Genomic DNA, 22,547 nt, shown 5'->3' with positions numbered 1-22,547 from the left:
GACTCTTTAAAGTAGTACCAAAACTCCATATTTCGTTTCTTTAACCATAAAACAGAGAGATGTAAATATCATTTTAAATTTCCATTGGGTGACATATTGAAAACTAAATTTTTAATTGTCATTCGGTTCCTTTATGTTCTTAGCTTGTAGGACTAAGTTGTGAGTGAAAGCTGAAAGGGCGCTGTTGTGAGTCTTACTTCCCACTTTGTCACTCACCTGCTGTGAGGGTTTTCAAAAGTATTTGACCTCCCTGCACCTCAGTGTCCTCATCTGTAAAAGGTTGGGGTCATGCTGTATGTTTTGTGAGGTCCCTCCTTTCTTGCTGTAAAATCTTGAGCCTAGCTAATTTTTAAAATGAAATTGTTCTTGAGAGACAAGAAAAGATTCTTTGGGTTAGCAAATCTGACATGAAGGATTTTTTTTTTTTTTCGCTTTTCCCATTGCCAGCTTTCTGAAGCTTCCTCTCTGGAAGGTGGTGGTGGTGCTTGTTCTGCGATTTGTTTCCCTTGTTTTTATAAGTACTTTTATGAGCATTGCTTCAGGTTTTTGTGGATAAATTTGAATAGAACACTTTGACACTTTTAAACATCTCTTGTAGATTAAAAAGTGTAAGGAGACTTCTGAACATGGGGCATATTCAGATCTGCTTCAGCGTCAAAAGGCAACAATGATTGAGAATAGCAAACTTACGGGAAAGATAAGTGAATTGGAGAGAATGGTAGCTGAACTAAAGAAGCAGAAGTCTCGAGCAGAGGAAGAACTTCCAAAGGTCAAGGAGGCTGCAGAAAATGAATTGAGAAAGCAGCAGAGAAACGTAGAAGACATTGCTCTGCAGAAAATCAGGGCCGAGAGTGAGGCCAAGCAGTACCGCAGGGAGCTGGAGACCATTGTGAGGGAGAAGGAGGCTGCAGAACGGGAGCTGGAGCGGGTGCGAAGGCTGACCCTGGAGGCCGAGGCCAAGAGGGCAGCGGTGGAAGAAAACCTCCTGAACTTCCGGAACCAGTTAGAGGAGAACACCTTCACCAGGAGGACCCTGGAAGATCATCTTAAAAGAAAAGATTCGAGTCTCAATGACCTGGAACAACAAAAAAATAAATTGATGGAAGAATTGAGAAGAAAGAGAGACAACGAGGAGGAGCTCTTGAAGCTGATAAAGCAGATGGAAAAAGACCTAACATTTCAAAAACAGATAGCAGAGGAACAGTTGAAAGAAAAGCAGAAAATTGAACGGGAAGCGAGAAGAAGAATAACTGAAATGCAGTATTCGTGTAGAGAAGACACGTCGCCTGCCTGTGCGGTTGCCCAGGCTACGTCATACAGGGGAACAGCAGACAAACAGAAAACAGAAGAACTCAAACAGCAGGTAGATGAGCTAACCGTCGCCAATAGAAAGGCCGAAAAAGACATGAGAGAGCTGAAGTACGAACTCAGTGCCCTTCAACTTGAAAAAACTTCGTCTGAGGAAAAGGCTCGTTTGCTAAAAGAAAAACTGGATGAAACAAATAATACGCTGAAGTGCCTGAAGTTAGAGTTGGAAAGGAAGGATCAGGTGGAGGAAGGGTATTCTCAACAGCTCAGAGAACTTAGTAGGCAGTTGAACCAAACCACAGACAAAGCTGAAGAAGTTTTGCAGGAAGCTAATGATCTTAAGAAAATAAAGCACAATTATGAACTGGAATTAGAATGTCTTCAACAGGAAAAAGGGAAGCTGCAAAGAGAAGTAGACAGGATCACTAGGACCCGTGCTGTAGCGGAGAGAGATATTCAGCATTTAAATTCACAAGTGAATTCTCTTCAGGCTGAGAAGGAATCCTCTAATGAAAGAGTACGATTCTGCCAGAGAAAGTCGGATCATCTAAAAGAACAGTTTGAGAAAAGCCATGTACAGTTGCTCCAGAACATTAAAGCTGAAAAAGAAAATAATGATAAGATCCAGAAGCTTAATGAAGAATTGAAGAAAAGTAATGAGTGTGCAGAAACGCTAAAACAAAAGGTCGATGAGCTCACGAGGCAGAATAATGAAACCAAGTTAATGATGCAGAGAATTCAGGCCGAATCGGCGAATGTGGTTTTAGAGAAACAGGCTATCCAGCAAAGATGTGAGGCCCTGAAAATTCAGGCAGATGGTTTTAGAGATCAGCTACGCAACACAAACGAACACTTGCATAAGCAGACAAGAACAGAACAGGATTTCCATAGAAAAATTAAATGCCTCGAAGAAGACCTGGCCAAAAGTCAAAATTTAGTCAGTGAATTTAAGCAAAAGTGTGACCAGCAGAACATTATCATCCAGAATACTGAGAAGGAGGTTAGAAACCTGAGTGCAGAGCTGACCGCTTCCAAAGAGGAGAAGCGACGAGGGGAGCAGAAGGTACAGCTGCAGCAGGCTCAGGTGCAGGAGTTAAATAACAGGTTGAAACAGGTACAAGACGAGCTGCACTTAAAGACCATAGAGGAGCAGATGACCCACAGAAAGATGCTTCTGTTTCAGGAGGAATCTGACAAGTTCAAACGCTCAGCAGAGGAGTTTCGGAAAAAGATGGAAAAGTTAACGGACTCCAAAGTTATCACTGAAAAGGATATCTCAGGCATCCGGCTTGACTTTGTGTCTCTCCAGCAAGAAAACTGCAGGGCTCAAGAGAACGCCAAGCTGTGTGAGACAAATATTAGAGAACTTGAAAGACAGCTTCAGCAGTATCGTGAGCAAATGCAACGAGGGCAGAATGTGGAAGCAGATCATTACCAAAAGTGCCGGAAACTTGAAGATGAGCTGGTAGCCCAGAAACGTGAAGTTGAACGCCTGAAGCAAAAGATGGATCAACAGATAAAGGAACACGAGCATCAGTTAGTTTTGCTCCAGTGTGAAATCCAAAAAAAGAACCCAGCCAAAGACTGTACCTTCAACCCGGATTTTGAGATGGCAGTAAAGGAGTGTCAGCACACCGGAGAACTGTCCTGTAGGAACACGGGGCAGCTTCGCCCAGCGACCAGATCTCCATTGCTGAGAAGGACGCGAGAGTCACAGCAATCAGAGGAAAAATGGCAACATCGGGTTGTTGACCAGATACCAAAGGAAGTCCAATTCTGGCCATCAGGGGCACCGCTTGAGAAAGAGAAAAGCCAGCAGTGTTACTCTGAGTATTTTTCGCAGACAAGCACTGAATTACAGATAACTTTCGATGAGGCAAACCCTATTACAAAACTGTCAGAAATCGAGAAGATCAGAGATGAAGCTCTGTACAATTCCAGGCCACCGGTTAGGTATCAGGATGACAAATGTGCAATGGACCTGGCGAAGCTTTTGGCCCCCTTAGAGGTATACTCTGGATTCTGAGACCTTATCAGCTACCTCATGTCAAGTTTCCTCTTGTGTTTTCTTTCTCTGCTACACTAAATTTTTTTTAATAACATTGAGCAAGATTGGCCCTTTGTAGTTCTGGTAGAAACTAATGCTATCATTTTCTAGTGATTGACTTGAATCTTTACTACAAATTATCATTCTTTAGTTTTTAAATGTTTGAGATCAAATACACAGATGTAATAGTTATACTGTGACATCTATGGTATTATATTCTGATGGACATTTTTTTCTTGAATGTTTATTTTGAGAAAGAGAGCAAGTGTACACATGCGTGAGCAGGGGAGGGGCAGAGAGAGAGGGGGAGAGAGACAATTTCAATCAGGCTTCATGCTATCAGCACAGAGTCGGCCCCAGGGCTCAGCCTCTGGAACCATGGGGTCATGACCTGAGCTGAAACCAAGAGTCGGACGACTGAGTCACCCAGGCACCCCTGAAGAATGTTTTTTTGTTTGTTTTAAAAGCTAGGAAAACCAAGAAGTTCACTTTAATTTCTAACAGTTTCTGGGGACACATTTCATCTTTTTTAAACATTTCATTTTTTTAAGATTTTATTTTTAAGTAATCTCGATACCCAGTGTGGGGCTCGAACTTAAAACCCCAAGATCAAGAGTCACACACTCTACTGACTGAGCCAGCCAGGTGTCCCTAAACATACCATTTTAACACCTTTATTGTCATCCGGGTAAACCTCACACTCTCAAAATAATATTACTTGTCCCTGAACCCTCTTTGTTTTGAAAATTTTCTTCTCATTACTTATTTTTGTTATTGTAGGAAGTATAGTTGGATTAAGGATGGGTAAAGTGACGTCACGTTCTTTAGATGGCCTTTAACGTCTCATGAATTCCTGTTACAGATAGCTAAGAGCAAGCAGTATGATATGCACACAGAAGTCACCACATTAAAACAAGAAAAGAACCCAGGTCCCAGTGCTGAAGAATGGACGCTGGAAGGGTGCAGAGCATCCGGTGGACTCCAGAGAGAGTTTATTAAGAAAGGCTCAGAACGAGAGACCTTCCAGAATTTGGATGGCGATCACGTGTGTTCAGTTAGGGACGATGAATTTAAATTCCAAGGTCTCCGGCACACTGTGACCGCCAGGCAGTTGGTTGAAGCTAAGCTTCTGGACATGAAAACAGTAGAGCAGCTGCGACTTGGTCTCAAGACCGTTGGCGAAGTTCAGAAAACTCTTAGCAAGTTTTTGACGAGAGCCACCTCAATTGCAGGGCTTTATCTAGAATCCACAAAAGAAAAGATTTCATTTGCCTCGGCAGCCAAGAACATCATAATAGACAAAATGATGGCTTTAGCATTTTTAGAAGCTCAAGCCGCAACAGGCTTTATCATCAATCCCATTTCAGGTCAGACCTACTCTGTTGAAGATGCGATCCTTGAAGGAGTTATTGACCCCGAATTCAAAATTAGACTCCTTGAGGCAGAGAAGGCAGCCCTGGGGTATTCATATTCTTCTAAGACATTGTCAGTGTTCCAAGCTATGGAAAATAGAATGCTTGACAGACAAAAAGGTAAACATATGTTGGAGGCCCAGATTGCCAGTGGGGGCGTCATTGACCCTGTGAGAGGCATCCGCGTTCCTCCCGAAGTTGCTGTGCAGCAAGGCTTGTTAAATAATGCCATCCTCCAATTTTTACACGAGCCATCCAGCAACACGAGAGTTTTTCCTAATCCCAATAACAAGCAAGCTCTCTATTACTCAGAACTACTGCGGATGTGTGTGTTTGATGTAGATTGCCAGTGCTTTCTGTTTCCCTTCGGGGAGAGGAGCATTTCCAATCTCAATGTAGGGAAGACCCATAGGATTTCTGTAGTAGATATTAAAACAGGAGCAGAACTGACTGCATATGAGGCTTTCCAGAGAAACCTAATTGACAAAAGTACCTATCTTGAGCTTTCAGGGCAACAGTATCAGTGGAAGGAAGCCACGTTTTTTGAATCTTATGGGCATCCTTCTCATATGTTGACCGATACTAAAACAGGATTACAGTTCAATATCAATGAGGCTATGGAGCAGGGAACAGTTGACACAGCCTTGGTCAAAAAGTACCAGGAAGGGCTCATCACACTTACAGAACTTGCCGACTCCCTGCTGAGCCGGCTGGTTCCCAAGAAGGATTTGCACAGTCCTATTGCGGGGTACTGGCTGACCACTACTGGGGAAAGGATCTCTGTCCTAAAGGCCTCCCGCAGAAATTTGGTCGACCGGATTACTGCCCTCAGATGCCTTGAAGCCCAAGTCAGCACAGGGGGCATAATTGATCCTCTCACCGGCAAAAAGTACCGAGTGGCAGAAGCTTTGCACAGAGGCCTTGTTGATGAGGGGTTTGCCCAGCAGCTGCGACAGTGTGACTTAGTAATCACGGGGATCGGCCATCCCGTTACTAACAAAGTGATGTCAGTGGCGGAGGCTGTGAATGCAAATATCATCAGTAAGGAAATGGGAATGAGATGTTTGGAATTCCAGTACTTGACCGGGGGGTTGATAGAGCCCCAGGTTCATTCCCGGCTGTCACTAGAAGAGGCTCTGCAAGTGGGTATTATAGATGTTTTCATTGCTACGAAACTCAAAGATCAAAAGTCCCAGGTCAGAAATATAATATGCCCTCAAACAAAAAGAAAGTTGACATACAAAGAAGCTTTAGAAAAAGCTGATTTTGATTTTCACACAGGACTTAAACTCTTAGAAGTATCTGAACCTTTAATGACGGGAATTTCTAGCCTTTACTATTCTTCATAATAGCATGTGTTTAAGTAACTGTGCATGGGGGTAATGCTGTCTACTTCATATCTGTCCAGAGCATGACGACATGAGTTAAATAGACAGTCTAGCAACTATGTCACATACTCAAAAGGGCTGTTTATTTCTTGAGGGCTGGAAATGGCTGACTGTTCAGAAGAGAATAATTTTTAAATTGAGAGTCACAAAATATTTACTCTTCTTCAAAATGGTTTCCTTTGGCTTTTAGGTTAGTCTTGTCTACCCCCCCCAAAAAAAGGTATTTTATCTAGAATATGGGGTACACTTGATGAACTCCAGCAAGTTCATAGCATCCTTTTTTCAGAATTCCTCGTCACTGAATAGATCCAGCCTGAGGTTAGGGCTCCCATTTGTTAAGTGATCCATTACACTCATTGAAAGAGCACCTCAAAAAGCACCATAGAATCAAAGAGAAAGATGTAAATTTGTTCCCACATCCCTGAAGCTATTGTGTTTCAGATGGCCTTGAAAAGTGAAAAAGTTTTTAATTTTTCTGTACATTGTAACTTTCTTTACATATTAAATGTTTACCACAATCTCCCATATGCAGGTGGAGTCTGTAATTAAAAGTAACATTGTGTGTTGGAAAAGGGGGAAAGATTTTTCTTCATTCTGTGTATTTTTCATATGTGTGTACACATTCACGCCTCTTTCAGCTTTCACTTGTTTGATACTTTTCTGTGAAGACAATTGTGATTGTAATGCGAATGCAAAGGCAGCAGCAATTCAAAGATCTTCTAGTGCTTCATGAATAAAATTGAGTTTATTTGTCATATTGGTAGACCAGCTGGGAGTTTAGACTGATGATTATAGAATGTCACAGCTTCCTTTGCCACCATAAACATTTTGGAAGTACATCTGCTATGTGATGTGATAAACATGGTTAAGGAAATGAATAAAATACTCAGTAACCTGGTGTGATGAAAAAATATTTCTACATTCTTGTTTTCTGCGGAGAGATCAGTTTCAGAGCTCAATCATTTACTGGAATATATATATTTTTTTACCACTCACACTTGTCAGAAGTCACTGGAAGAAGAAAAGAAAGAACATGTTGAAAAAGCCAAAGAATTACAGAAATGGGTATCAAATATCACCAAGACATTGAGAGATGACGAGAAGGCTGGAAAATCTCCCTTCTCTAAGCAAAAGGTATTCACTGAGGTTCTGGTTTAATCATAATAATGGTAGAATTTACTGAGTTGAAGCAGTCAAACTAAAAAAACCACTTTAGTTCTTTACCTTAATTTTCCCCAATTTTATAGGCAATTACAATGATGGCCAGAGAGGTTAAACTTGCCCAAGGAATTACAGTATGCAGCAGAAGAGGTGTCTCTGATTCCAAAGCCTGAACTACATCTATTAGTCTTACTATTAGTGCTTCTTCTAATGGTTAGATCTGCTTCTTGATTATAGTGAAGAGAGTCGCTAAGGAGCAGAGTCATCCTATTTTGTGCCCAGATTAAATCCATGCACTCCTTATCATAAAGATATGGTCTCGTTCTCACAAAGGTTAACAAAAAGGTTCAGGAACAACGAATACAAACTAGGATATCAACATTTTTGAGGATTTAATTTAGCTGTGCTTTGTATTTTACAAAGAAGTGTTCTCTAGTCAGTCACTGGAAATTCTAGATTATTTCCCGCACCTAAATGAATTCTTCTGTGCTGTGGGCTGTATTCTCCAGCTGCTCAGCACTAGTTGGATAGCTGCAGCTTGTGAGATGTTAGTGCTCCGTGATGGCCGTTGGAAGGTGCTACTTGAATCTCTCAGGGCATCAATAGCTAAGGTCCAGTGTTGATGATGCTGGCCTTGACACCGGAATTGGGGCTGTATTAAAAAAAAAAAAAGTTTCCACTAAGTTAAGCAGCATTTTTCTCAACTTGCCCTCCTGCCGCTGCCTGACCCTAGGAAATGATGGGGCTCTCATTAGCTTCCTCTTCTAGCTTTGCATCAGTGTTCAGTTGTCATCAGTTGAAACAGACATTACTGACATAATTAAATAGAAAACTTCAGTGTCTTGTCTAATTTTGCTTGTGATACGAGGGCAGATGTAACTTATCTGGGGTTCCCCTTAGAGAAGTATATAGACCCAAGTATATACTTGGATTAGTATTCAACTGAAATAAAGCCATATTAGCTCATAGTCTTACATACTGTATTTCATATTAGTGTGGAAGAAATCAGAAGTTGGCAAGCAATTGCATTTGGTGTCTGAAACCCCAAACCGTCAAAGCAACTTTATACAAATATTTAGCTTAAACTATTTTCTCCTTTTCCCCCCATCAGAGAAAGAACTAAAATATGAACATAAACCTTAGCAAGGATTTCTTGGGGGAACAAGTTTCTTTTGAGAAATGTGGATGATAAACCTTGGTATTTTCTTATTCTGCACTTTTAAATTGCCCAAAACTTCACTAAATTCGTTTTACTAGATCTAGTGGACACTTTTTAAATGCAGATCATGCCCTAAATCCTACATCTCTAATAAAGATTGCCTTTGTGTCAAGTGAAATTTAAGAAAATTTGATGTAATAAATGTGTGTATTAAAAATCAGTATGGCCTCATGATTACCTGTAATCATGAAAAAAACAGACTTTAAGTTGACTTTGTTCTGAATAGAGTACATTGGGAGAAAATAGACTTTTCATTTGCCCATCATTTCCTCTCATTTCTGCTTGTTTAAAAGAGTGGCAGTCCATTTCTGAAAGTATTCAGAAGTAATACACTGCGTAATTGGGAAAAAATGTTACAACTTCTTGCTTTTCCCTAAACAGATACATTTTATTCCTCTGTCATAGATGAATTTTGCAAAGTTTAGAAATCGAAAATATTTAATCTTGGTCTGCATATCTACAGATTAATGCTTTCACCATCATTTTTTCAAAAAGAGCAGGGTATACAAGAGCATGGGAGAAAGAAGACACTCTTTTGGAGTAGTGTTCCACGTTCATGTATCTTTTTGATGCAAGGATGATGTTGGGCCAGTGGAAAATCTCTGGCCACTTGGGATGTTAAGGCAACCTTTATTCACTGTTGGGCTGTGACAAATGTGACAACCATATGATGTAGTAGTATTATTGCCTATGAAAATGATGACATTATGGTTAGAGAGAGAGACTTTCCCTAATTGGCATTCTAAATAAAGTACTCTTCTTATTCAGGCCTGTACACTGGTAATCACTGATTGGTTATTGATTTGTGCCACCCAGAAAGTAGTCCCTTCATCTGGATCTTAATTAAAACTTGATTAATGTTTAAAAATTACTATTTTCTAGTCTTGATGAGGGGGAGAGTTTGAGCATGTTTTCTTAACCTTGCAGATTTCCAGTGAAGAAATCTCAACTAAGAAGGAACAATTATCTGAAGCACTTCAAACCATGCAGCTGTTTTTGGCAAAACATGGAGACAAGTATGTTGGTTTTTTATTAGCTCTTTTATTCAAAATAGAGAAGTGATGTTAATGTTCAACAGAGCAAAAGCTGATAAATTTTAATTGAGATTTAAAAAATGGAAGTCAATTAGAAATTTACTTAATATAATAACATGCAACTATAAACTTAGCAATTTAATTGTCACTTTTAGTCACGTATAGTTTTTACCAAAACCCTGAAATGTACCTATTGTTCCCAGATATTAGTGAGAAGAAAATGAGTTCAGGGAGATTAAAGATCAGTAGCTAGTGAGTAGTAAAGATTCTAAGGCAAGAGTAATTCTAAGTAGTATTCTCTGTGACTTTACTTTTCGGAAAATGTGTGTGGATATATTGTTCACTTTCTTTGCTGAGACTTGCAGCAACCTGATTTTGCATAGTTTGGTCCCACTTTTTCCAAAAGAGCACTTCATTTATTTCAGCTAGTGCCTCAGGTAGGGAAGAAATCTACCCTTTTCTTAAATCCTTTTTGGGGCTGTCCCCAGGATCATTCCACAATGACTTTATATTGTACCTTAGAGAATCAGGTTAATCTCCTTGTAAATTTTTTATCTTTATTCATACTTCAGCCTGAACAAGTTTCATCTTGAGTAATGGTATCTTTCTGTCCCATTTCTGTGTTAAACTAACAGTAGGATATTTCCCTCTGTCGGATAACAGCAATTGTTATTTTAGGAATGTGTATATGCTGGAGAAGTGCTGATCTATTAATTCATATCCTTTCCTCCAGTCTGTTTCTCAGGCAAGAGAAGGATTCCTGGATGTGTAAGGGCCATTCTTAATTTTCATACACAGTCATTCTGAGACTTGAGCAATCTGTATCTGAGGGTTTATTTTATGACCACGTGCTTATTTAGAAAAGGATTCTACTTTGCAAAATCATTGAGCCTATTATGTCGTCTTCATCACTTGAAGCCTTGCATTCCTTTTTTCATACTTTCTGGTTATTTTAGAATGACAGATGAAGAAAGAAATGAATTGGAAAAACAAGTGAAATCTCTTCAAGAAAGTTATAATTCATTCTTCAGTGAATCTCTGAAACAACTACAAGAATCACAAACCTTAGGAGATACAAAGGTAGAGGAGAAGGTAATATAATTTTTTTAAAACACGATGCTCTTTCAAGATTCTTAGCCTTACTGCATGGTTGTAGAAATATATGTCAATGAGGAAGAAATGACCTTGAATTTGTGTACATGGAAAAAACATGGATGGAATTTATCTAACTATTTAGAGATCTTAGTGTTGTGTATTAAATGCAGTCCTACACTTGCCGTCATCAGTTTCTGTGACATCTTAATCTCTGCCTTGCATGGTAAAAGAAAAGAATCATTCATTTTTCTAACTCTTCTCTTTAAAAGCCATTCGTCTGCTATATTAGGTATTTTACTATGTATAAAGTAACTTGGAGTCATCTCTAAAGATGACATTAGAATGTTAGGAACTTTTTTGATTTTTAGAGATAACCATGAGATTTATTTGAGCGAAACTGGGCCATTTGCCATGGTGAGGATGCCCTAGCATCTTCTTACAATATAACAGAAATCGCTTAAAATTTGGCCTGTCCTTAAACTTTTGAAACGTGACAATACATATTCACAATTTGCAACACAATATTCGGTATTGAAACAGTTATCTTTATATTCAATTTCCTTACTCCCTGGAATACTTTACACACTACTTGTCACATTTTGGGGGTATGTAACAATTTTTCTGGTTCATTTTTACTGTCTGCGAACAAGGTCTGTATGCTGTAAACATCAATAGCATGGGGTTTGATACTCTCTTTCATGTCAGTCGACTAATCTCACCCAGTTGCAGAGAGCATGATTTGCCTTCTTAGGTATGTGTTCTGTTTTCTCACTATCATCATTTACTCTGTTGTGTCCTCACTAACCTTGTTAATGTACACAATATTAAGTTTTCAATTCACAGATGCATGTTGTTTTCAAAGCTTTTATCACATCCTGTGCTGTTGAATAGATCACTGACATAGATCACTTGTGCATTTGAGCTGCCTAACATTCACAGCATTGCTGCGCCTTGGTAAGTAGAGGATTTTCATGTTGAAGTGTATTATTTATTAAAAAAAAATGCCAACTAAGTTTCATGAAATTCTGCCCACCCTTGGCTCACACACTGACCTGAGAATTTTGTATTTTCCTTTCAGCTGGCTAAAGTGATTGCAGGCACCATTGATGAGACAACTGGAGAAGTCCTGTCAGTCTTTCAGGCAGTTTTAAGAGGCCTTATTGACTATGACACAGGAATCAGGTTGCTTGAGACACAGCTGATGATTTCTGGTCTGATTTCACCAGAATTAAGAAAATGCTTTGACCTCCAAGATGCCGAAAGTCATGGCCTTATTGATGAACAAGTTTTATGCCAACTCAAAGAACTAAATCAAGCAAAGGAGATCATTTCCACCATGTCATCTACCACAGTTCCAGTGCTGGAAGCTTTGGCTCAAGGCATGATATCAGAATCTATGGCCATCAGAGTGCTTGAGATACTACTTTCCACTGGCTTTCTAGTTATTCCAGCCACTGGAGAACAGCTGACCCTACAGAAGGCTTTCCAACAGAACTTGGTTTCTTCAGCGTTATTTTCTAAAGTCCTGGAGAGGCAAAATATGTGTAAGGATCTTATTGACCCCTGCACCACTGAGAAGGTGTCTTTAGTAGATATTATACAGAGAAGTATTTTACAGGAAAACACTGGGATGCGGCTTCTACCTGTGAGACCACAAGAAGGAGGTAGAATAACATTAAAATGTGGAAGAAACATAAGCATTTTAAGGGCAGCTCATGAAGGTCTCATAGACCGGGAAACCATGTTTAGGTTATTAGGGGCACAGCTGCTTTCTGGAGGTCTGATCAATTGCAATTCTGGTCAGAGAATGACTGTTGAAGAAGCTTTGATGGAAGGGGTGATTGACAGAGACACGGCTAACAGTATTCTCACATATCAGGTTCAAACAGGTGGAATCATCCACTCAAATCCTGCTAAACGTTTAACCGTGGATGAAGCGGTCCAGTGTGATCTCATAACTTCGACCAGTGCTCTTTTGGTACTAGAGGCTCAGCGAGGCTATGTGGGACTCATCTGGCCTCACTCTGGTGAAATATTTCCTACATCTTCTTCCTTGCAGCAAGAATTGATTACAAATGAATTGGCATACAAAATCCTGAATGGCAGGCAGAAAATAGCTGCTCTTTATATTCCAGAAACTTCTCAAGTCATTGGTTTGGATGTTGCTAAGCAGCTGGGAATTATAGATAATAACACGGCATCGATTTTAAAAAGTATAATACTGCCTGATAAAATGCCAGATTTGGGAGATTTAGAAGCTTGTAAAAATGCCAGAAGATGGCTCTCTTTTTGTAAATTCCAACCATCCACAGTCCATGATTACAGGCAAGAAGAGGATGTTTTTGATGGAGAAGAGCCAGTGGCAACTCAGAGCTCGGAACAAACTAAAAAATTATTCCTGTCTTATTTGATGATAAATAGCTATATGGATGCAAACACAGGGCAGAGGCTTTTGTTATACGATGGAGACTTGAATGAAGCTGTTGGTATGCTACTGGAAGGCTCTAGTGCCGAGTTTGAGGACACACCCGTAAAAGAATGTCTTGATGTCTTAGGACTCCCTGGTGTATTTCTGAGTAATGCTCCAAGTAAAGGAAGGGATGACAGTGTAGCTTCACTGACTAGTTTTGATAAATGTTATTGCAGAGAACCTAAGTGTAAAGAAATCCCTGAGGAGAGAAAGAATGCCGTAGATGAAGAGTTTAATGAAATGGGAAATAACATTACCAGTAGTGAATTTCATCAGTCAGAAAACCTGGCAAATATAATAGCAACTGATCATAAAGTTAAGAATTCATCCAGTGTGCGTGTTCCCAATTCTGTATCGTGTTTAACACAGCCTGGACTTGTACCAGTTAGCATGCTTAGACAAGACTCTGAAAACAAAAACTGTGAAAATCAAAGTCAAGTTGGAATAAATGAAGATGCAGGTGAATGTAGTCATTCTAAACATACTCAAAACTTTGCAAGTGACTCGATAACAAATCCTATTATGAAATCAAAAACTAGTAGAACCAGTGATTTGAATGAAAAAGAGAATGAAGATAATATAAGCAGGGATTTGACAACCTTTGACTATTCTCCCAGGCTGAGTGCCTTGCTAAGTCATGATAAACTGAGGAATGATCAGGAAAGTCTTAATGATTTACATACCACAGAGAGCCATGGAAACAAATGTAAAGACTCTACTTTGTCATTCAGTGACCAAACCATGTTATCGGGTCAAAGAATGGGAGAAAAGTTTCAAGACCAGTTTCTGGGAATTGCAGCTATCAATATCAGTTTACAGGGAGAACACTGTCAACAAAATCCTTTAAATATAGGTGACAGTGATCCTCAGGTACCATCTCACAGTGATAAATATAATTCAGATATTTATGGTGAGGATGAAGAACCGCACGCTGCTTCTCAGCAGAAACCTGAAGCCGGGAAAAATGAGTCCCAAGTGGAAGAGTACTCCTGTGCCACAACTCCACAGGGTGACACTGATAACGCCAACCCATCTCGTATCTGTGGTACATCGCTGCTTGAAGAAACTATCTGCGCCGGTGACTATGAGACGTCACTGCTGGATGATCAGCACAGTGTGACAGAAACAGACACAGATAGTGATGATGATTTTTATGATACCCCCTTGTTTGAAGACGACGACCATGATTCTCTGCTTCTTGAAGGTGATGATTGTGATTGTCTACAGCCTGAGGACTATGCCACACTGCAAGAGGAAAATGATGGGGCTGCTCCTCCTGGTGATGTTTTTTATGATGTTTCAAAAGAGATTGAAAATTCTGTGGTGACCCAGGGAGCACTGGTTGATAGCTTAAGTGTGAGGGAGGACACACGGTCTCCTCAGGGTTTTCTCACAGGTACTGAGAAAGCTGAATTCGATTCTGGTGAAAGAGTACGCTCAAATTCAGCTGACTCAGACAAGGACAATGGACAGTTGCTGGAAACTGTATCAGAAAGTGAAAGCGCAAACAGCCTTGAAGGTGATGAGTGTGACTCATTGGCTGATTATGAAATTGTAGAGGGAAAAAAGAGCTTCAGTGCTTCTCCAACATTTGATGACACTGGGTGTTGGAGAAGGAGACAAGAAGAACATATAGCTGAACAAGAATTTAAATCTGATACTGAGCATTTAGATTCTGTGCAAAGTGAAGACAGTTATGGGTATTATGTATGTGACAGTAATGATCAGGATGATGATGACAATTCTGGTGATGATGATGGTGACAGTGAAGAAGGAGTAGAAGGTGAAAATGGAAAGCCCCCATACCAAGATGAGGGTATGAATAGCCAGCTGCGTGCCACCACAGTAAGTGAAAAGGAAAACGGTCGTGAAAATCAAAGTGTTACTAAGGTAATTCTCCCGGATAAAGCGCACAACTACAGTTGTTCAGAAAAACAGCAAAGTGTAAATGTTTTACAACTAGAATCAACTAGTAAAAATAGCTTAGTTACTGAAAGAAGCAACCTTCCAGAATGTACACCCGAGGCTGTTGGAAAAAGCAAAGAAGACCTGTTGAATCATGACATGGCTCTTAAGGATATATTGCTGACTGTCACTAAAGACACTGAATCAGAAAACACCTCTGGCTCTGTAGGTGTTTTAAATAATACTAATACCTGTTCGACTTCTGAAGTAGATAAGGATCCCATGAATGTAAAGTTTCAGTTGATTCAAGAGCCAGAGTCTGCTGACACTGTGAAAGGTGGAGATCAGTATTTTGAGAATGTGACAGTTCAAGACTCCTCTCCTTTTGATAAAATCATTTGTCCTGAGCCTGATTTAACAGGAAAACCTGCTGAGGAAAGCCATTTGTCATCCGTAGCCTGTGTAAGTGCCAAAGATCATCAAGTACCTGAAAGAGGCCTAGTTAAAAAGAACAGTGACCAAAATGGTATACTAATAGAAGATGAAACATATGTTCATAAAATGTGCTCAGGTAAAGGAGATGTGCTTAGAGAAGGGCTAGAAGAAGAGAGTAGGTCTCTCAGACCTCTGCCTGGTGAAAGTACAAGGAAGAATCTTGATTTAGTGAATGATCAATTTCCATTTCCACCAGTCACAGATAGTGAAGAACATAATGTGAAAGGAAGCCTGAAAAAAACAACTGTAACTCTTGCAGATGAACCACAGTATCTACAAACAGTGGTCAACAAAAGTCCTGTTCAGTTTGAGAATCTTGAAGAGATATTTGAATCCTCAATTTCCAATGTGATCAGTGATGATATTCTTTCAGACATTCCATTGTCTGAAGTGAATACAGATACTGAGAAAGATTCATTCACTGATGGACCTGACAAAGAATCTGACCTGTTCACGTATTTAAAACATTGTGCCAAAGATGTAAAAGCAAAAGATGTATTGAAACCAAATGGAGATATACCAAGCTGTGTTCTAATGGCTTCCCCTGCTGTGAAAGAAGACATACAGTTTGGAATAAATAATGCAAAAGAGAAGACAGCTCTTACCCAGGAAGTCTCACCTCTAAATGAGACGGCCCAACAGAATGATCTTTGTAGTAACAAAAGTGCCTCAGAAGGGGGAACAGAAGTTGGTCACTTCACACCAGAAAGGAATGAAAGCACACTTTCAATCTTTCCTCTTAAAAACGTGGAAGACTTTGGGGAAAATACTGATTTTGTGTCACCAGAACTCTGCACAAATGTGATAAGAAATGATAACTCCAGTAACCCTTTAAGCACGGACTACTTATTTTCAGAAATTCATGGTAAGATGGAAGCAATTGAGCAACAGCAGCAAAAAGAACAAGCTTTGTCTCTAGGACTCCAAGAAAAGGAGGTTCACATTCCTGAGTCATCTCAAGTATTTGTTGAGGGTGTAGAAAGTAGATTGGAAGAAGGTCCTATGAATCCTCAAGAAGTTGGAGAATCTCCAGTCTGTTCAGACACTGAAATTTTAATTCAAAGCTTAATTAAAAGGGTAAACACATTACAGTTGGCAAAAGAAGCATCTAGTGTGCCCAGTGATTCTAAAATTGGTGACTGTTCTAGAGTTTCCCCCATGAGTAACTCACCAGAACTAAAAGCAGAGAGTAGAGATGATCCATTCTGTATTGCCAATCTTAAGTCTGAGTTTCTCCTTAATATACTTAAGCAGAATGAGTATAGCCAGAAAATTACTGGAGCATTTGAATTGATGAAAGAATTAACCCAGGTGGAGTATGAGCTCGAGAAAAGAGGTATTACATCCAAAGTACTTCCATTGCAACTTGAAAATATTTTCTATAAGCTGCTCGCTGACACATATTCAGAGAAAGTAGAACAGGTCAGAGACCTGAATCAAAAATCATCCACTGCTTCTGAGGTTGTGGATGAAAAGTCACACATTCTTGATGATCTTAAAGGTGAAGAAGGAAACCACTGTTCCCGTAATTTACAAAACCTAAAAGATACCAGACTTGAAAACCCGACTGCGTGTGCATTGGCATTGCCGAGTGATGAGAAGCTGGGGGAGCTATGCAATGATATCCCAGAACATCTGGAAAGTATTTCAGGGTCAAAACGAGTGACTTCAGGAGATAGCTCAATGGAACAAGTAAGTTGATATTACATTTCAAATGGCAGTAGCTGCATGAAGCATTTGGGAATAATCCCATTTATTTGCTTTGAAAAACTATGTAAAGGCTATTGATTTAACATGTCCAAATTTGTGTTTAGTTTTCCAGTGAGTTACAGCAGTGTTTACAGCACACATCAAAAATGCACGAGTATTTGGCTTTACTTCAAGATATGAAGCCCCCATTAGACAACCAGGAGTCTCTGGATAATAATCTGGAAACATTGAGGAACCAACTTAAACAGTTAGAGGTGAGAACTGTCTGCTGCCTATTATGAATGGTAGTCAGCTGGTGTTAATTTGGAAAAAATAAGCATTGTGCTTATTTTATTTATTATATTCTAAATATGTAATATGCTACATATGCTATTACATATAAAATAATAGTTATATTTGTGTTTCTCACTGAATAGTTCTGGGATATATATTTTTTGCAGACATTTGAATTGGGATTGGCTCCAATTGCTGTTATTTTAAGAAAAGACATGAAGTTGGCCGAAGAGTTTTTAAACTCCCTTCCCAGTGACTTCCCCAGAGAACAGCTTGAGGAATTGAGTCTAGGCCACCAAAGTTTGCAGACTGCTTTCTCTTCCCTCAGCAGTGTGTCTTCAGAAAGGATGAAACGCGTCACGCTCGCGATTGACTCTGAAATGGTAGGCATTGAAACTGTTCACACTGAGTCAGAATTTGAGTCTTGAAGAGAATTTTGATTGTTTGAAAATTTAGTCATAAGATGAAGTCTTTTATTTTCATACTATTAGCCCTTGAAACAGAACCATTTTTTGTAGGAATTCAAAATTTGGGGATTGACAGAAATGAACACGCAATTTTATTTTCTAGTCTAAACTAGCAGTTTCCCACGAAGAGTTTCTGCAGAAACTTGAGTTGTTCTCACATTGGATATCAGAGAAGAACAAATCTGTGAAGGATATTGAGATTGTGAATGTTCAAGATACTGAACATGTGAAGAAAAGTTTGCAACTTCTCAAGGCAAGTATCAAAATAAATGAGATGAAGTGCATTGAAAAACCTCCATATTAAAAAATTTCTTTTAATGTTTATTTTTGAGAGAGAGAGACACAGAGTGTGAGTGGGGGAGGGGCACAGAGAGAGGCCCAGGCTCCAGGCTCTGAGCTGTCAGCACAGAGCCCCACATGAGCTCACAAACTGTGACATCATGACCTGATCTGAGGTCAGATGTTCAACCAACTGAGCCACCCAGGCACCCCCCTTTATAAAAAAAATTTTTTTTTCTAAAAACTTCTGGGTTTAAGATAATAAATGTGTAGGGGCACCTGGGTGGCTCAGTCAGTTGAGCATCCAGCTCTGCATTTTGACTCAGGTCATGATCTTACAGTTTGTGAGTTCGAGCCCTGTGTCGGCCTCTGCACTGACAGTGTGGAGCCTGCTTGGGATTCTCTCTCTCCCTCTCTCTGCTCCTCCTCCCCCCACCCCTCAAAATAAGTAAACATTAAAAAACTTAAAAAACAAATAAAATAACAAATGTGTAGAACAAAACATGACTGCTAAATCTAAAATGATTATTTCCTTTCTTTGTCTCTAGAAGATGTTTGTGTCACACACGTTTATGGTTATAGACACAACTGTAAAATAATCACAACTTTGTGGATGTCTTTCTGATGCTGTTCCAAGTGCCTTACCACTCTCTTCCCACCACTTACATCTTGAAATTTGTATTTATTTATTAGTCACATAAATACATAATAGTTAAATTATTCTTATAAATACGTCATAGTTAAGTAGTATTTATGTAGTGGTCACTTTTGTCATGGCTTTTTTTTCTCCCCAAGTTCTTAATTTGAATGGCATCCCTCATGAATGATGCTTAGGCTCCTGGCCGGTGAGTCAGAAACTGAAATTCTAACTCAATGAATTTATGTTTCAAATTCCCCATTGGCTTTTTTATGAGCAACCATAAATACATGGATATTGTAAATATTAGCAAGTAATAGTTTAATGTTGATTTCCCCCTTTAACGTGCCATGTATATGTAAGTTGGGTCTTTGTTTTTTGTTGAGTTACATTTTAAATGTAATGTGTCAGGCAAGATTAAAATGTTCTTACAGGTGTTGTCTTTCCATATAATATTAATTACCATAGTACTGAAATAATTTTATCATTGCTGTCTGCTACTAGGTGATGAATAGATTTTTGACTAAACAAATCATGAAAAATGTCAATAAAACCTTCAGTCCATGATATAAGAAACATATTTTAAAAATATTATTGATGTAAACTTTATATTATGGCTTAGCTCCCTTTTGTACCTTGTACTGTTTTGTTCACAGAATGTGTTAAAAGACCTTGGACCTACCAAAGTGCAGCTGGAGACCACGGCTTTTGATGTACAGTTCTTCATTTCGGAATATGCACAAGACCTGTCTCCCAACCAAAGCAAACAACTGCTGAGGCTGTTAAATACAACTCAGAAGTGTTTTCTTGATGTACAGGAATCAGTAACTACCCAGGTGGAACGTTTAGAGACTCAGTTACAGCTAGAACAAGATCTTGATGATCAGAAGGTTTGCCTTTCTTTGTCGAGTTGGCATTCTTTGTTTTTAGTTCTTCCGTGCGAAACCTGTAATGAGGATACCTAAGGATCATGGTGTAATATGCAAAGGCAATATGGAAAGGCAGTTAATGGAGAGGGTTAATGTAGAGATCCTAGAGTATACAACAATATTGTTTTCCATAATAATGCTATAGTTAATTTTGATTTTTGTGACTCCTTGAAACTACTGTTTTCAAGTGGGAGTTTTGATTTTTTTTTTTTCCGTGTAGTAGGAAATATGGAAGTACTCAGAAATTTCGATAAATTGATGAACATATGGATAAAGAAGGTTACAGTGTCTTCTTCCTCTGGGAGGCAGTATGGCACAGCAGTGCAAAGTGTGGGCTGTGGAGCCAGACTGCTTAGTGCGTCCCAGCTGCACCCAGACGGGTGTGATCTAGGGCAAGCCGCTCAACCACCATTTTCTCAGTGATAAACTGGAAATAATCACTGTGCTTACCTGGGTAGGATTGTGAGCATCGATAAAAAAATGAATATAAAATACTTAGTGCTTGCCTGGTATGTGTTAGGCTCCTAGGAAACACGATCAGTGGCTATCAGATGAATAACTAGTGTATGAGTAATAGGAAAGTGAAAAATGCAAGTATTAGTATTGATTTACTAAATTCATCTCTTAGTTTAGTGAATTATATTAGAATACTACATCTAATAACAATAATGAGCAAATGGGTGGGAATGGAATTAGGCATAGTGGTTAAGTAAAAATATTGCATGCAAATGCTTTTATTATTTCTTGAAGCGCCTAGGTTTTGTCTCTAGCATGATAACCTATATACACGTATTAAGTATGTTCACAGACAAATCACAACTAACTTCTGTTTTGATATCCTTTTGCAGAATTAATTGTGTGTATCGCAGGTTTCAAGAGCTTAAGAAAATGGAATGTTTCTTCCTGTCGGTCAGAGGTTCCATCTCTTACACATATGCATGGCCAGTATTCTGCTGAGCAGTTTCATCCACACATCTCCTCCTTTGTATATGGGACATGCTTTCACTTTCTGTGTCACCTTGCTCAATTTGTTACCCCACTGCTATCATGTTTACAGCATACTCAGAAAATCTTGCAAGATATGTTCTGATTTTTCTATTAGAAGTTGCAAAGTGTGTTCTAATTAGGAGTAATCACAATAGTTCATGTGCACACATTTAAGATGCTTTGATTTTGCCCCGCTTTAGATCGTGGCAGAGCGTCAGCAGGAGTACAAAGAGAAACTCCAAGGGATATGTGATCTCCTCACCCAAACTGAAAACCGCCTGATCGGTCACCAAGAAGCCTTTGTGATTGGAGATGGAACGGTCGAGTTGAAGGAGTACCAGTCCAAGCAGGAGGTAAAATTTGGTTTTGCATCAGCAGGTCTATGTTGCTGTTAAGTTTGATTGCTATTATTACCAAATCGTTTTAGCTTTTCTGAGCCAAGACATACTTAGATGGCTCCAGGCTTGAGCTTTAAACTTTATACCAAGAGTTACATTTCCATTTCAAGAAAGCCAGGTAATTTTCTTGACTGGTTTTGGTGAGATACTCAGGGAAGGAGATACAAAAGGAGGTTGCTAATGGAAATACCTTGTCTGAGGAGTTAAAACTTGGATCTATTTAAGCCCAGCTCATTCACTTGCGCATCAGGTGAAATAGCCATTTATTTGGGCTCGTTCTCTTTCTTAACGCCTTCTTATTCCTTTCCTCTTTCTCTACAATTTGTTCCTTTTCAGTGAACAAACAGTGATGGCAGGTAAGGATATAATTTATATTGGTATCAGGAGAAAGAACACTCTCATTGTAACTAGTTAGCTCTTGGTTCAAATCCCAGACTCTTCCACACTGTTAGCTTTATAACCAAATCTGTTCGAGCCTCAGTTTCTTCATCGGTCACACTTCATTGATTTTAAGAGTTAAGTAAATACTGTGTGTTAATTAAGTGACTAGCACAGTTAATGTCACATAGTATTGGCTTAATAACTAGTGTCTCTTTCAGTTCAAATGCTTCTGTTTTTGCAAGTTTTATTTATTTATTTTGAAAGAGAGAGAGAGCATGAGCCGGGGAGGGGCACAGAGAGGGAGAGAGAATCCCAAGCAGGCTCCATTCTGTCAGTGTGGAGCCTGATACAGGGCTTGAACTCCCAACCCATGAGATCATGATCAAATACTTTTTAGAATAATTTGTTGAGGCTGAAATTAAAAATATGAAAAAATAATATGAAAGTTCAAACGGTGTAATATGAAGAACGAAAATGCAAAGTAAAGGAGGAAGAGAAGAATAAAAATTCCATAAAGAAATCTAGACTGAGAGGAGCTGTAACAGCTGGGGCAAAGAAGCAAACATTGCATTTTAGAGAGCTTTGGGGTTTAGAACTTAATGTTAGTTCACTGGGAGAACTACTCTGTTTTTATCCTGAGTAGAGATATATATTAAAATAAATGTAGGGGTGCCTGGGTGGCTCAGTCGTCTTACTCTTGATTTCGGCTCAGGTCATGCTCTCACGGTTCGTGAGTTCGAGCCCCACATTGGGCTCAGTGCTGACAGTGTGGAGCCTGCTTGGGATTCTCTCTCTGCCTCTCTGCTCCTCCCTGGCTCAGGCATGCACGTGTGCGGGCACTCCTTCTCTTACTCACTGAAAAATAAATAAACTTAAAAAAATGTTTAGAAATTGAATAAATAATATTACCATGTATTTAAAAGCTCTTATAAATGTGCTCACATGATGTAAG

The 22,547-nt window shown here is 39.3% G+C and overlaps 1 protein-coding gene across 26 annotated transcripts in view; it reads left to right on the top strand.

The window, feature by feature from the left end:
* DST (dystonin) overlaps nucleotides 1-22,547 on the top strand; it is a 510,899-nt gene that overhangs the window by 350,837 nt on the left and 137,515 nt on the right. For 19 of the 26 annotated variants that reach the window (XM_040473816.1, XM_040473833.1, XM_040473814.1 and 16 more), the window contains 9 exons: nucleotides 7,161-7,289; nucleotides 9,463-9,551; nucleotides 10,526-10,661; nucleotides 11,743-17,226; nucleotides 17,349-17,498; nucleotides 17,685-17,900; nucleotides 18,088-18,237; nucleotides 19,557-19,790; nucleotides 21,017-21,169. In XM_040473816.1, the coding sequence (XP_040329750.1) occupies nucleotides 7,161-7,289; nucleotides 9,463-9,551; nucleotides 10,526-10,661; nucleotides 11,743-17,226; nucleotides 17,349-17,498; nucleotides 17,685-17,900; nucleotides 18,088-18,237; nucleotides 19,557-19,790; nucleotides 21,017-21,169 (6,741 nt within the window). Of the gene's footprint in view, nucleotides 1-598; nucleotides 3,317-4,217; nucleotides 7,054-7,160; nucleotides 7,290-9,462; nucleotides 9,552-10,525; nucleotides 10,662-11,742; nucleotides 17,227-17,348; nucleotides 17,499-17,684; nucleotides 17,901-18,087; nucleotides 18,238-19,556; nucleotides 19,791-21,016; nucleotides 21,170-22,547 lie in introns of those variants that run through there. The other 7 variants (XM_040473825.1, XM_040473826.1, XM_040473830.1 and 4 more) reach the window with 2 other exon arrangements.

This window comes from Herpailurus yagouaroundi, unplaced genomic scaffold (assembly GCF_014898765.1).
Source record: "Herpailurus yagouaroundi ecotype Mexico unplaced genomic scaffold, PumYag 139, whole genome shotgun sequence".
NCBI lineage: Eukaryota > Metazoa > Chordata > Mammalia > Carnivora > Felidae > Herpailurus > Herpailurus yagouaroundi.
Note: the sequence above shows the minus strand (reverse complement) of the source record. Positions and strands in the feature narration are given on the sequence as shown.